The following is a 16,232-nucleotide window of genomic DNA, read 5'->3' on the forward strand; positions in this document are numbered from 1 at the left end:
AATGCCTTTCATTTGTTTAAGCAGCTTAAGAAAATAGATAATACCTAAAGGTGAACTAGATTTAGAGAGGAAAGCTGAACAACATGGTTTGAAAATGGTTGGGGAGTGGAATGGCAGCTTGTTTCTGGACAAGATAAAGTAAAAGATGACCCTTAAAAAGCCTACAATCTCAGGGGCAAAGTCCAAATTTAATTATGAGAAGGGTGAATTTCTTGTTTATATCTCTTGCTTATTAGCTTCCCAATGCAACTGAAAGTATGATGGGAAAGGAATGATTTAATCATGAGGTTTGCAGAAAATGAAGACTAATCTTTTCTGTAGGAAAGGAAGGAAGAAAATTGTCTTCTCCTTTCTTTGCCTAGGGTATCTATGTGTGTAGTGGATAAAGTGCAAGGTCTAGAGTCAGGAAAACCCAGGTTCAAATCCAGCTGCAGACATGAACTGACCATGTGATCTTGGGCAAATCCCTTAACCTTGTTTGCCTGTTTCTTGATCACTAAAATGAGTTGGAGAAGAAAATGACAAACTGCTCCAGCATCTTTCTCAGGAACCCTCCCCCGCCAAGGGGTCACGAAGATTCAAACATGACTGAAAACAATTAAGCAATGAGACTTTGCCTCTGACTTTTCCAGCTTATTTCCCACAAGCATTATCCAGGGGAACAACTCTTGTGAAGATGTGACCTGTGTAATGCTGGTTTTGTTTCCTCCATCCTGGAGAAGAAAGTTTTCAGTACTAAAGTTTTCAGTATTGCCAGAGTTCCACACTGGAAACAAATACACTTTTATTATTGTAAATAATCCTGAAGAAGATTTGCTACCATTTGCTTTGTCATAGTACCCAGAAGACCTCTGACTTGGTGGAAATCTATATTTCTTGTCTTCTTCTATTAAAAGACAGTTTAGTTTTCCTATTTGTAACTCTTGCACTTTAGAACAGTGCTTTGTGCATAGCAAGTGCTTCATATCTGCCATTCATTCTTTTCTTCATTTATGTGATTAGAGAGTTTTATGTGCAGGAAATTGTGTCTGAAAAATGCACAAAATTTCTCAGAAGCAGCCTCGTTTATTGCCAAGGATTTAACTGTCTATCTCTGTCTTTGTTTTCTAGGTATTGAGCGTGAATGCAAAGATATCACTGCTAAATTACAGTATGTGAAGATTGGATCTTGCAAGTCAGAAGTGGAAGTCAATATTCATTATTGTGAGGTAAAGTAAATGTGTGGGGACTGTAATGTTCAGAGATCCAGCTGTAATTCCCCATCCCATCATAGGGGTGAGGGTAGGGTGGAGAGAATATTCTCCTTTGACTGCCATTGTTGAGAACAAGGCCTACAACTCGTGAAGAATGTGGAAAATGGCTATGAGAAGTTGGGCAAATAAGACCAATGAAGAAAAGAAAAAGGAATTGGGATTATTTGAATCCCCAAAGAAGGGTAGCAGGGCAGAAGAAAAATAAAGAAAAGAAAAATGAATTAGGATTATTTGAGTCCCCAAAGAAAGGTAGCAGGGCAGAAAAAAAACTAAAGAAAAGAAAAAGAAAATTAGGATTATTTGAGTCCCCAAAGAAGGGTAGCAGGGCAGATGAAAAATGAAAAGAAAAATGAATTAGAATTATTTGAGTCCCCAAAGAAGGGAAGCAGGGCAGAAGAAAACTGAAGAAAAGAAAAAGGAATTTAGGATTATTTGAGTCCCCAAAGAAGGGTACAGCAAAAGCTTCATAACTGCCTTGAAATCAATGGAAGGACAATGGGGGCACATACTTTTCCATGTCCCTTGAGGATAAAACAAGGTTAATATTGTCCCAAGAGTGATTTGAGTAAGACACATGGTCAGACTTATTAAAAATGGAAATGGATTGTGGCCTTTCCCCAGAGATCTTTAGAAATAAGATAGATGTCTTCAATTTTCCTGGGGAAGGGCATTATCTTGAAAGCAAAAGGATGGGCCACAAGACCCATCCTGTCTGTGGATGCTGTAATCATTATCCTGACCCTTTCTTGTTCCTTATTTTATATATTCCCTATTTTAGGGTAAATGTCCCAGCAAGGCCATCTACTCCATTGATGTCCAGGATGTACAAGACCAGTGTTCGTGCTGCTCCCCAACTCAAATAGAGCCTGTGAGGGTCCCCCTAAAGTGCACCAATGGCTCTGTGATATACCACGATATTTTCAATGCCTTGAAGTGCCAGTGTTCTCCCCGGAAATGCACTACATGAAGCTCTTCAGCAATGGAGGAGGAGACCTGCATTTGCTTGCTGCTGGAGAAATGAAGCTTTTGGTTCCTCATTACCTCCTTGGGACTGCTTCTCAGCCTTTCTGTACAGGGGTCCCCTTTCCCCCATATCCTCACAATAAAGTCACATACCTTGTCATGCAAAGAGTTTAATGATTCTTCTTGTTACATTAGGGGATTGCCTTGACTGGGGAAGGATTGAAGTTGGGTTATGGATGAGGGAACTAAACCTGAGCTTGATACGTCTGTTATTTGTATGTGGACTTGGTGGGTATACATGTAGCTCTTGAGTTGCTGTTATAGCAAAAGCAGTCCATATTTGTTCATGTGCTGCCTTCCTTAAACTTATAGGAAGGCAGTGTTAATACTGATTACCCAGCAAGAAAGTGTAATATGTTCATCAAGTGTTCTGCTTAAGATAGCAGCCACGTGATATTTGTCCCAGTCTCATTGGTTTGTAGAATCATGCTGACAAACTGCATAACTCTGGGTGCTGGGGTAGGCTGGAGCAAAAGCAAGATTAAAATCCAGTGATCAGAATTTGAATCTAGATTAAAAGATGATAAATTAGGATAAAGAATTAATGGGAAAATTATTGGATAATCAATCGATGGCTTTGCTCTAACACCCATTCAGCCTTTCTCTTCTCAATTAGGTATTTCTCCTTCCTCTCCCTCCCCATTTCCTATGCATTTTCATAGGATAAATCACTCTGTCCACTGTGGCCACATACTTAGTAGACATAGGAAAAAATGTGAAAAACCTTTCATAATTGGCATCCACATGGAAGTCTCCACCTAATTGTCCCCTAGAAATTTTCTCCTGCTTGCCCTCCCAACTCTTTGTTTCCCAAGTTACTTAAAAAAGTCTCAAAGCACTCAGCTTCCATGGATCATGAGAAAGATCAGGGGAAGGAGCTACGTCTTGGATCCTACCTCAGCAATGGGACTGTGAACCTAGGGTGGCAGAGAAAATGTGCTGATTTATGGCTCTAGATCATGGACTAGGACAGGCAAAGCAATGCAAGGGTAATATGTTGAGCAGGTAACCCCCATATTTCTCATATTCTCCCACCTTTCTTTTCACCACATGAGTGTGAATCCTTCACAGAGAGTGAAAAATTGCTCCCACCAGCAATTCAAAATCCCATTTTCCAATCTTGCTTCTAATGATTCATATGTCAAGCAAGGATCCTCCAGTTCAGCTTATATGTATTTTCCTGTTCCTCATGCCCTTAGTGACTTTTAGGCAGTGACTCTTAAGGGCAATAAAAGAAGAAATTAATAGTTCTATAAACCTATATGTTCTTGACTATGTCCAGACACTTTTCAGTATCTCCTTAATCTATTTTTCTCTTATTAGGAATTTCTGGTATCTCTCCCTCTCTCCAGTCCCAACAGAGGTAAAACTGTTACACCTACTACCACTTAGCAAAGAAATTAGGGTTAAAATATTAATGTTCTGTGATTTAGTAGCAAAAGTTAAGACCTGAAAGGTCATTCAAGTATTTATTTGTTTGTGTGGTAACTTGCTTTTGGGGGTCTTTGTTCATTTGAGGTTAAATTGAAATAATAAGAATAAGAAATAATAAAAATAACAGTAATCATAGCTAGCATTTATATCATGCCTACTATGTGCCAGGTGCTGTGCTAAGTGCTTTACAATCATATTTGATCCTCAAAACAATCCTAGGAGGTAGGTATTATTATTATCCCCATTTTTACAGACGAAAAAACTGAAACAGAGATTAAGTGCCTTGTCCTATATATATCTCATATAGCTTTTGTATTTGAGGAAGTATTTGAACTCAGGAAGATGAGTCAGTTTGACTCCAGACCACCACTCCATCCAATTAGTCTAATCTGTTTCCATTTCATAATCCTTCAAATACTTAATAATAGCTATCATGTCCCTCAGGGCAGCTCACTAGCTGTGTGACATTGTATAAATCACTTAACCTTGTTTGCCTCAGTTTCTTCTTCTGTAAAATGAGCTAGAGAAGGAAATAGCACAATACTTCAATATCTTTTCCAAGAAAATACCCAAAAGGGTCACAAAGAGTCATCTGTGACTGAAAAATGGTTAAGTAACAATCATGTCCCTTACCAATTCAAACTTCTCTATACTAAACATTCTTAATTCTTTCAACTCATGAGTTTAAGGTTCACTAAAACCTTTAACTCTTTTTCTTTATTTTTCACTTAACAGTATTTTGTATTTTTCTAATTACATGCAAAAATAGTTTTCTTTTTCTTTCTTTTTCTTTTCTTTACTTCTTTGATACAAGCTACCAGAAAGAAACAAAGATAGTTCCTTTTAAAACCTTTCCACCCTTTTTTATTGTTTTCTTTTTTTTAGTTATACATATATGTTAAATTTTTTAAATATACATTTCTTTATGAATCATGTTGAGAGAGAAAAATCAGGAGAAAAGGGAAAAACCACAAGAGAAAAAAAATGAACATAGCATGTGTTGATTTACCTTCAGTCTTTACAAAGATAGTTTACAAAGATTCATTTTTTTTATTAAAGCTTTTTATTTATAAAACATATGCATGGGTAATTTTTCAACACTGACCATTGCAAAACCTTCTGTTCCAAATTTTCCCTTCCTTCCCCCAAACCCCTCCCCTAGATGACAAGTCATTCAATACATGTTAAATATAACGTTCATTTTTGTAAGATTTTGAGTTCCATTTTTTCTGCCTCTCTCCCTTAAATTCTTTTTTCATATGAGCTTCTGTATAGTTATGATTTCCCCATCTTATACTTTTGAAGTGGATTTTTTGAACCTAGATGAACATTTGAACCCAATACAAACATTTATACCTACTTGGGGTAGGGAGCAGGGGATTAAACACTCTCACACTAACCTTTATCTTTCACTTTCCCTCTCACCTATTGTTCACATTTATTTTTATTAAATTTTGTCTTATTTCATGTGACCCAAATGTTCTAGTTTTTCCAGATATTTTTGGAAGCTCATACTCTCATCCAACCATTACCTGTCTCTTTCAGTTTTGTGTCATAAACAAACTGACAAATAATGCCCATTTATTATTGTTTTGTTTGAAGCATAAGCCCAAGAATATAATCCTGGCAGTCCTGAATAAGACACCTTTTTCTATATTGACATTAACCCATTCATGATTGCTTTTTAGATCTAGTCAGTCAATAAATTCTAGGCTCATCTATTTTATTTTCTAGCTCAGATGTATCCATAAGGTTGATAAGACTAGCCCGGAAAGACTTTGTCCATTGCTTTGTCTAGACAAACTAGTATTCCCTAATCAGTCAAAAAGGAAAATAAGGTTAATGCAGCATTTTGTTTTTGATGAAATCATTCAGGCTCTTCCTGATCATCATGATCATTTTTATGTGTTCATTAAACATCATTTTAATTACCCATCTTAGAATTTTTCCGTAAATTGAAATCCAGAGATGTATAGTATGCTTTCTTTTCTTTTTTGGAAAATTGCTTTTTTCTAACTCTATGGATCTTCTGTTCTCTATGATCTTTTCAAAATCATTGATTGTGGCTCAGCAGTCACATCTGGCACGTCTTCTAGTGCTTTGGAGTAGAGTTCATCTGGGCCAAGTGACTTGGACTCATCCAGGGCAGATCAGTGTTCTTTTGCTATCTGGAGTTTCAACATCCAATTAATCATTGTTATTCTGTCCTTTCCAAATACAAAGATTATTCTTTTTGACAGAGAAAATAAAAGCAAAGTAAGAATTCATCAGCTCAGTCTTCTCTGTGTCATCTATTATCATCATCCCATCAACACTGGACAGCAAATTTTCTTTTTGATTTCCCTCTTTTCTCTACAATACTGAAAAAAATACTTCTTTTTGTTTTCCTCCAGTTTCCTTGCCAGCCTGAGTTCATTCTAAGCTTTAGAACATATTGCACTATTCTTATGGGACTATGATTTTTTAATTTATCTTTTGATACTTGCTTTCTTTTCTTGTTTTGATTTATGCCTTTTTTTAAGTTTCTAAGTTCTCTGTGTGTCCTTTTCCGTCTTTTTCTTCCTCATCTAAATTGTTTTCTTTGTGTCTTCAGAATTTCATTCTTGAGAGCTTTCCCTTCTACTGAGTTGATTCTCAGTATAGAAATTTGATCTAAGGCTCCTGCCTATTTTTTCTCTTAAGCTTTTTAAATCTGTTCACCAAATATCTATAGTGCATTTTAGCCTATGCCCATTTTTTTGTCCTTTTCTATCACAGACTTTAAGGTGGTGTGGTCACCTCCCTATGAGATTTCCATAATTTCTACTTCAACTGCCAGTTTCCTTTGTTGGTTTCTTTACCTTTTGAAGGATGAAATTATCATTAAGGTAAGTAGGAAATAATTAGCTGATCTGCTTTTGGCAAAGAGAGAGAGTACTCCAGCAGATTTCTAGATAATTAAGGTCCCCTGTCACTGCTATTTCATACCTCTGTGTCAGGTTTCTAATCTCTTTCTAGAACTTACATGTTTCCTCTTTATTTTTTAAAAAAATTGTTATTTATTTATTTTAAAAATTCTTTTCTTTTAAAATTTTGTTTCAGATTTTCTCCCTTCCCACCACTTCTCTACTCACTAAGAAGGCAAATGATATGCTATGAATTATCAATGTGAAATTATGGAAAACATATTTCCATATTCGTCATTACAGCAAAAAAAAAAATTAAGAAAATTTTACTTCAACTTGTATCCAGAGTTCATCAGTTTTCTCTCAGGAAGTAGAAAGCATTTTTCATCATGAATCCTTTGCACTTGTCTTGGATCATTATGTTGATCAGAGTAGCTAAGTCTTTCACAATTGATCATCATTACAGCATTGCTATTACTATGCACAATGATCTTCTAGTTCTCACTTCATTTTATGTTTATATAAGTCTTGCCATCTTCTTTCTTTCTTTCCTCTTCCTCCTCCTCCATAATCATTTTTTTTTATCACAATAGCACTCCATCCCAATCATATGCCACAATTTGTTCAGCCATTTCCCAATTGATGAGCACCCCCCATTTTCCAATTTTTTTTTTGCCACCACAAAAAGAGCTGGTATAAATATTTATAAAACATTTAAACAAAATTTAAATTAAAATATTTAAATAAAAAATTAAATATATAGATCCATTTCCTTTTTATTTGATCTCTTTGGGGATATAGACATTGTAGTGGTATCATCAGATAAAAGGATATTTATGGGTTTGTAGTTTTGGGGGCATTACTCCCTCACTGTTCTCCAGAATGGCTGGATGAGTTGTTTTTCTAATGAGGTATTTCACTCTATTTTTTCATTTGTTTGACTTTGTTTTATTGTTTATTGAAGTCTCAAGGAATCATTATCTTTCAGTTGCCCAGTTCTAATTTTTAAGGAATTATTTCATTTAATGAGCTTTTGTACTTCTTTTTACATTTAGTCAATTCTGCTTTTTAAGGAGTTCTTTTCTTCAATGAAATTTTGTGGCTTTTTTTAATCATTAGGCCAACTTTATTTTTAAAGTATTATTTATGCCTCATTTTTTCAGACTATTAATTATCTTTTCATACTTTTCTTGAATCATTCTCATTTATTTCCCTAAAATTTCTCCCAATAATCTTATTTATTTCTCTAACTCTTCCAGGAATTCTTGTTGAGATTGTGTCCAATTAACATTTGTCTTTGAGGCTTTGCTTGCAGCTGTTTTCAAATTGTTGACTTTTTCTAAAGTTTCCATTTTGGTCTTCTCTGCCACTGCAGTAGCTTTTTTTCACCAAGTTCTCTTTTTGTTGTTTGCTCATTTTCCCAGTCTATTTCTTGACTCTGAACTTTATGCTAAAGTTGGGTAGTAGAAGTGGGGAGGCCCTGTGTCAGGGTTTTTGGTGTTACTATTTTCAGAAGTAATTCTGGAGCTCTATACATTTTTGATGTTTCCAAAATGATGTAAACCTGGGAAAAGTATGATTATTGCCTTCCTGCCCAGTACCTGGTCACTTGACACCAAAAGAGCTAGCATTTTTTTCTTTATGGAACTGAGACAAGGGCTCCTGCTTCTTACTACAATAGCATTTCACAAGTACACTTCTAGGCTTGGGAACTGTATCCTTAAACTGGGTAGGCACAATAGAGTTGCCAATCAGTGCCAGTAAAGGGTTTTCTATAATCTCTTTCTGACCAGCTATCCGACCCTCTTACTGTCTCTTGACTGAGGACTCTCTAAGCCACTATTGTTGTTGTGCCCTCATCTAAGACCTACTGCTAGTGCTCCTGTTGTGCATTTCCATCTGTGCCCAACCCAGTATTGCAAACCTTTTCTGTGGATCCACTAAGTTGTCTCAGGCTGGAAAAATATCTCTTTATGAACTTTTATTGGAGTAACAGTTAACACTCTTGCTCCAAAATTAGATTTGAAGTGTTACTTTAAAGTTGTTTAGAAAGAAATGGTGGGAAAATTCAGTTGGGTTCTACCATCTCAGCTCCCACCCCTTTCCTTTCCACTTTATAGATAATATGGTATATTCTGATGATAAGTTCTGTTACTTCCACTGCTTATTTTCATCTGTCCATGATACTCCACTTTTCTGAGTCCTGGATTTCCTTACTTGAGTGTATGTATCTTTTCAATATACAACGCACTCTCTTTTGCTCTTTAGCTATGTAGTTCCTTCTTCAGATGGTATACTTTTCCAGAGATATATTATTGATTTCATAACACAACGTCTCTCTCAGTCTCATTTACTTTTTTGTGTTAGTTGAAAATCCAGCCTTGGTTGTTAGTTATACAGCATGCTTTTGCGTGCAGACATAAAGCCATGGGCTTTATCGTGGGGCTTCTTTCTCAGAGTTGATTTTCAGTAATTCTGGTCATCTCTGTTATTTTTTTTTAACATCATAGATATGCTTATGGTATTGAACTTAGTCCATACTTTTCTATTGAAAAGCTCTTTTGGTTATATTGTCAAGATTCAAGGTAAAGTGAATTTAAACAACTCTAGTACTTTAGATGCTCTTTATTCCTGGCCAGAAGTCTCTCTTCCTACATTTTATATTTGGAATTCTAGAATTTGATTGGCATTAGTGATGAAATAAAACACTCTTTGTGTTTATAGGTTCATTAATTTCTTGTCTAAGATTTCACAGTCTTCAGCAATGCTTTCTAGGTTCTTTTGAGCAGTATTATTTATGTCTCTAGAGGTATTATCAGAAATGGATAGCAATCATCAGGTTGGGCAAGTCTTAGGAGAGTCTTTATCATGTCTTGGATACTCACATTGGAAAGACAGCAGACATTTATCTTGTTACTGCTAGAGAAATCATCAACCACCATTTCTCATCCTTTCTTCCTCTGACTATTACTAGATGACCTTTTATCTGATGATGTATCTTGATCCACATGGAATTGATGTAGCAGTGACAGCAGTGATTCTGAAGCCCTTTTGACCTAAAAGTGCTCTTATCTATCAATGATTATAAAAGTTCTCTGGCTTAGGTATGTAATAATATATTTCCCTTAGATGTATTAGTAATCCTGAAGCCCCCTGACCTGAGAGTGCTCTTGTACTAACAATCTATCTGTCAATGAATGATTTCAAAGTGTTCTGGCCTTAGGATAGTCCTAGATCTGCTGGTCAGTGATAACCAGATTCCTGAGACCACTCCTCAAACCTACTTGTAAGCCATTAAATTAGCAAATAAGTAACATGAGGCTCTAATCCAACTCTGTATAAATCTATCCCCTTTTCTCAGATCCCTAGCTAAATTCTCTTGGAATTTAGTCTATTTGTAATGACATTATAATTACAATAAAACTTTGCCTCTTGATTAGGAAAATGGTCAAGCCTGCAAATTCTTTTGAGACACCTCACAACATCAGTCTTGGACTCCAAACTTTTGGGGTCCCTTTCCCAACCTCAACAGAATCAGCTCCCTCTTCTGTGGGAAGAACCTATTATCTACAGGAAGAAATTATCTGTTGCTACCTGTCCTTTTCTTTTTCCATATTCTTCTACTTTTCATTCTTCACACATAGGTCAGGATTCTCCTTCCCATTTTAGGTCTTCTAGTTCTTGGTTTTTACATTGCAGTATTTACTATTTTTCCTTTTTCTTCTTTTCCCATAACAAAGGCTCCTGGAGTCACAATCAGAGAAAGAAAATATTGGAGATTCACAGGACTCAGAGAAGCCCATCACCTCTATTTTCTCTTAGGGGCAAAGACTTCTGGTTCTGTTGAACAGATATCACTTTCAGACCTATACTTTCTGCTCAATTCATAAGTCTGAATCTCTTGGAAAGCTAAGGCATATTTTACTCTTTCTTATCATTCATTCATTCATCCTTAGTATCTTCCTGGCATGATCTCCTCAACTCCGGTCCTCTTGCTAGGCAAGTAGCTCCTGGAACCAGGAGGTTCCAATCTTGAATTTCCAAGTCAGATAGCAAGTCTAAGAAACATCCTTAGGACCACTATTTTGCTCAGGAAAAGACATAACAGAAGATACCTTAAGGACTTGATATTCTTAAGTACATGTTCTCACCCGCTACTTTGGGGAGATAATAAGAGAGAGAAAGAGGTGCCCTCTCCTCTTGTTGGAAGTTCAAAGGACAGGCTGCCTGAGTGCCGAGCAATACACTCCAAAGAGAAGAAAAGAGCAACAGAGTGCAGAGTTACTCCTTTTGAACTCTACTAAGTGGTCTGCTCCTCCTGCTTCAAAGGCCAGTTCTCTTTGATAGTCTTCCCAATGATTGTGACCATGGCAACCCACAAGGAGTCTTTTCATCATGTCTGTTCTTTAGCAAGTATTCAGGATGCAAAGCCCTCTCCACATATGCTCTGTGGGATGATCCCAGTCCACTAGATCTGTGGATCCCATTACAAAAATTTCCCCTCAAGTCCTATTCAAATGTATCAAGGTAACATAGAAATGATAATGGGTTCTCAGCAGTTATACTATTATAGTAAAAACTATTTAGCAAACACATAAAGATGGATCTGATATCAGTGTCAACTATTGAAATTCAGAGAGGTACATAACTTTAAAATTATCTACCAGGTTATGACTCCCCCAACCCCAACCCTCCTTCAGCAAATCCCTAATATCACCCACCTATTAAAGAACAGGAGGCTTTTGATCTGCCTGAATAGAATAATCACAATGAGGGGCAGCTAGGTGGGGCAGTGGATAGAACACCAGTCCTGAAGTCAGGAGGATCTGAGTTCAAATGTAGTCGCACACTTAACACTTCCTAGCTGTATGACCTTGGGCAAGTCACTTAACCCTAATTGCCTCAATGGGAAAAATAATAATCACAATGATGAGATGGCTGATCCTAGAAATGCTATTTCATTTAGAAGCATATTTCATTATTAGGGCATCTTGAGCTCTTAGATGGGCTTAAAAGGAATCTTTGGCTGAATGTCATCCTTTTCCCTGTTCTCTGGTCAGAAATGCACTTTAACCATCACAGAGACAGACAACATTGACTTTTGAGAAGGTTCTACCCTTCTTCCTTCAACCTTTTAGTGTCTTAGAAACTGACAATCTACAGCTGAGTTCTTTCTTATACCTAATTTCCCTCTTGCAGTCGGAGCACTCTTCCTCTCCTGTCTATTCTTATAATTCACCCAATTTCTTCATCTTCTTTCCCTCCCCTCCCCTCACCCCCTTCTGCTTCATTATTCAGCACTAGAGAGGATCAGGCCAGGGTAGAGACTGGATCTGAGTAGGGGCCCCACGAGGGTAATCTGCTATTATTCCCTTGGGAGGAATGCCTCTCCAGGCGGTCAATGATCCAGATGATTCTGATGGATTACAATCAGTTAGAATATTTCACAGTGGGATGAGTTTGTAAAGGGGAGTCCTGGGGAGGCGGGGGAGGGAAGAGGAAACTAGCCTGGAAGAGGGGACTGGAGGTTTCCTTTTCTCTCCCTCCTGTTCTGCAGACTTAAGTGCTCAATCCAGAGGGAAAGAAGTCAGCATCCGCATGGACCACTAACCCTGCCCACGTACTTTAACGGAGTCTGGCGCCTGGGGTGCTGAGCTGGAGGGGTTTCCTATGGCCTCTCTGAGCCAGCAGCCCCGGGAAGGGGAAGGGAGAAGAGGAAGACAGAAGGAAAAAGGGGGAAGGGGGCGGGGTGGGAAAGAGGAGGAGGTGGAGGAGGCGGCTGCAGCAGTGGTAGGGGATGGGGCGGGTTAGTCCTGAGCAGGTTGAGCCGCGATGGAATTAACCTCGCTGAGATAAACCGGCACAGTCCAGCCAGCAGCTTGGCTGTCCGGTTTTCTCACTCCAGGACCCCGCTGTCCAGCACCATGGCCACCAGGGCGCATGGTGAGTGTCCGCTGGGCACAGCGCAGACTGGTGAGTGGAGGGGGTAGGGGGAGACCCCCTTTTTGGGTTGGGGTGGAGGCTAAACCTGGCTCAGCAGGTGTAAGAGGGAATCACTGCCCGGCACACTTGAAGATTTCAAGGGGAGAAGTTTTAAGGAGAGGGCGCCCTGCGGGGAAGTGAGGGTGGAGAGTGGAGGACAGGGACCCGGCAGCAATTCCTTTGGTTCTCTGAGCTATCCTGCCGGACTCCAGGACCCGTGAAAACTTGAAGGAGAACCTATTGTCTTGGGCAAAAACGAATTGGGAATCTGGTGGTGTTCTTGAGACTCGGAGATCTATGCCTACCCCAGGAGGAAATTGTTAAGTAGATAAGGTTTTAGTCCTCTTTCCCCTTGCTTACTTCAAGCTCCTCTAAGGGCCTCTTTCCCTTTTAGAAGTTGTAGGATCCTACTCCATTCACTGCCTCCTTATCTCCTACCCCAACCCGGATTTTTCCCCCAGGGACCCTAAAATATCAGTCGTTTACACTTTGGTGTGGAGGCTTTGTTTTCCAGATTGGAAGGTCTTGTCACCTGTTCAAGTAATTTCTTCAAACTGACAGACTGAGGAAGTGTGTGTTGTGGTACAGGATCCCTAAAATCCCAGGCATAGACAGCCATTCCAGCTAAGGCTGCTCCTGCAGGGGACCATGGCTTTTGTGGCCTTGTTTTCTGTTCTGTCTCTGGTATGATTTAGGTAGACAGAATGTCATGAGAAATGTGGTACTTCTTAGATGCAGTTCTCACTACAGTCTTGGTGCTTTGGGGTGCTATGTGGGAAAAGATCTAAGGAACCTATGTAAACTATGTTGTACTTTGGTGTTTATTGAGCCAGACCAGACAGATCTCAATGGGAAAAGGTCTAATTTCATTCTAAAGGCCAAGGACTCTCCATCCTCTGGAGGCTGGATGTCTGCTTACATCACTTTGACTTGTCATAGTAATTGCTTTTAGTCCTAAAATACACAAAGATGCCCTCACACAACTCTCCTCCTAGAATCATAGAATGTTGGCACTGAGAAGGATCTTAGAAGTCATCTCTTGGTGATTACTTGCTGACCTATACAGGTAAAGTGTCATGTTCAAGGTCACAGGCAGTCCAGTGCTTTTCTACAGCACTTCTATCTTTGATGGTAGGTGTCTTTAGGTTGCAAAATTTCTCATTTGGAGAGCTGGCTGTTGTGATTAATTTTGTTCATTCTCATTTTTCCAATAAAGGGGCTTAAGAGACTGCTACTTTATCCTTTTCTTCATTCTGTTTGGTTCCCACTTTCTCTGCTGGTTATCTGCACCTGAAAGTACCAGGCCCAGATTAGTGTCAGAGTATCTCATTCCGTGTAATACTTGAATAGTGCAAAGGTCCATGAGAAGCTTGTCCACAAAGAATAAATGATAATCCACCTTCATTGGAGTGGTGGGAGACTAGGAGTACAGACCATCACATACTTGTTTGACTTATGATGTTTTGATTGTAGATTATTTTAGCTGCTTTCTTCCCCCATCTCCTGCTCTTTTTTGGAAGGAAAATTGGTAATTACAAGAGCTGGCTTGATGGGGAAGAAGAAGAGAGCACTATATTTAGAAATGGAGGTGATGTAAAAATAAACTATTATTAAAATGCATACATTTTAAATATTTTTGGGAAATTCTTGTATTTTAAGAGTGGTGAGTGAGGGCTAGAATAAATTCCTAAAAGTGAATGCAAGCATAGTTCCCCAAACTGAAAGTCCAGGTGAAAATAAGACAATGCATCTGAAAGAAATGCAGTATGCTTAGCCTAATTCAATTAGGCAACCATTTATTAAACACTTTCCATAGACAAGACACTGAGGAAAATATGAAGACAAAAATCAGAGTTCCCATGGCCCATATTGCAGAAGCTCTTAAATGAAAGGAGGAGATTGTATTTTATCCTAGAGTCAATAGGGAATCATGGAAAGTTTTTGATGAATAACCTGTGCTGGTGTACCTAATTATAAGTTCTGAAGGTGAAGAAAATTATCATGTGAGGCACTAATGGTTGCTTTTTAGATGAGGTTCGTAAAGAATGTGTAAAATCAAGAGAAAGTCATACCATCTCACAATTGCTCATCCCCAAGAAGTCTATGCTGCAGTATAAGGTGGGCTATTACAGCTGGAGGGGTGCTTGATCCTGTTAGGGATCATAGTCCAGAGCTAAGTAATCCTTGACTTTCTCATAATTGAATCTTTTCTACCACAAGGAAAGTGCTGTAACTCATTGCCTTACATAAAGTGTTTGAATACTTTTTTTAAAGTCATATACTCCTCATGGTAGACCTTTGTAGGAATTTTCTATAAAGAATTGGAAATTTGGACTATCTGGCTTAAGGTTGTCACAGTGATGGCTGGGGAGGCAGGATAGATTGTTGTCCATCATGTGTGGTTATACCTGTGCCTTAGGGAAAGTATTTGAGCAGCTAGGGGGAAGATTTGGAAGGAGGAAGGGAGGAGAGGGAAATCTTCAGAGACCAGTTAGGAGTACAATTGAGAGGTAATGAAGTACTGGACTGGGGTCATTGGTATTTGAATGGAGTAAAGGGTCCAGGTATTTGAAATACTGTGAGAACAGTTGTTTAATCTCTATATTAACAAAAGAATCCATTTGTAAAAATTTATTTATTTTTAATCAACAAAAATTCTTTCCTATCCACCTTTTCCAATTAAAAAAGAAACAAAATTGGGGCACCTAGGAGGTTCAGTGGATAGAATACCAGCCCTGAAGTCAGGAGGACCTGAGTTCAAATTTGACCTAAGACTCTTAACACTTCCTGGTTGTGTGACCCTGGGCAAGTCACTTAACCCCAATTGCCTCAGCCAAAAAAAAAAAAATTAAAAAGAAAAAGAAACAAAATCAATGTAACTAACTGTTATACATAGACAACAAAACAAATTTCTACATGTCCAAAACTCTCTGCTGCCTGTCTATCTATCTATACCTTAATCTTTATCCTGAGTCTATGTATGACCTCTTTGTCAGGAGATGGGTAGCATGTTCATCATAAGTCCTCTAGAATCAAGGCTGGTCATTGTATTCATTGTTCAAAGTTCTAAAATCTTTAGAGTTGTTTATTTTTACAGTGTACCAAGTCATTCTACAAATTTTGTTCTCTTCATTATATATATTAGTTCACACATGTTTTACCAGGTTTTTTTGAAACATTTCTCTTCCTTATTTTTTTTTTTTATCATTTCAGTAGTGTTATATCATGTTCATATCCTCTAATTTGTTCAGCCATTTTCCAATTGTTGGACATTCACTTAGTTTCTAGTTCTTTTCCACCACAAAAAGTTTTTAGTTCTTTACCTCTGTGAATATTTTCATTCATAAAAGTCCTTTTCTTTTTCTTAGATCTTTTTGTGGCATAGATGTAACAATAGTATTGCTAAATCAAGGGGCATAAAATGCTTAATAATATTTTGGGCATAGTTTCAGGTTGTTTTTTAGAATGCCTAGACCAGTTCATAACTTCACAAGCAATTCATTAACATACTATTTCCCCCACTGTTCCCCTACTATTTGTTATTTTCTTTTTGGGTATGACATAGAAGTCCAGAATTGCTTTTATTTGTATTTCTCTAATTATTAGTGATATTGGAACTTTTTCATATGACTATTAATCAGTTGTATTTCTTCCT

The 16,232-nt window shown here is 37.9% G+C and overlaps 1 protein-coding gene across 2 annotated transcripts in view; it reads left to right on the plus strand.

Moving 5' to 3' along the window:
- Positions 1-2,385, plus strand: part of VWF (von Willebrand factor) — a 198,937-nt gene extending 196,552 nt beyond the window's left edge. Inside the window, exons 51-52 of one of the 2 annotated variants that reach the window (XM_023504571.2) lie at positions 1,111-1,208; positions 2,032-2,220. In XM_023504571.2, the coding sequence (XP_023360339.1) occupies positions 1,111-1,208; positions 2,032-2,220 (287 nt within the window). Of the gene's footprint in view, positions 1-1,110; positions 1,209-2,031 lie in introns of both variants that reach the window. The other variant, XM_031938302.1, reaches the window with a different exon arrangement.
- Positions 2,386-16,232: the final 13,847 nt, after the last annotated feature.

The sequence above is a fragment of the Sarcophilus harrisii genome, chromosome 5, assembly GCF_902635505.1.
Source record: "Sarcophilus harrisii chromosome 5, mSarHar1.11, whole genome shotgun sequence".
NCBI lineage: Eukaryota > Metazoa > Chordata > Mammalia > Dasyuromorphia > Dasyuridae > Sarcophilus > Sarcophilus harrisii.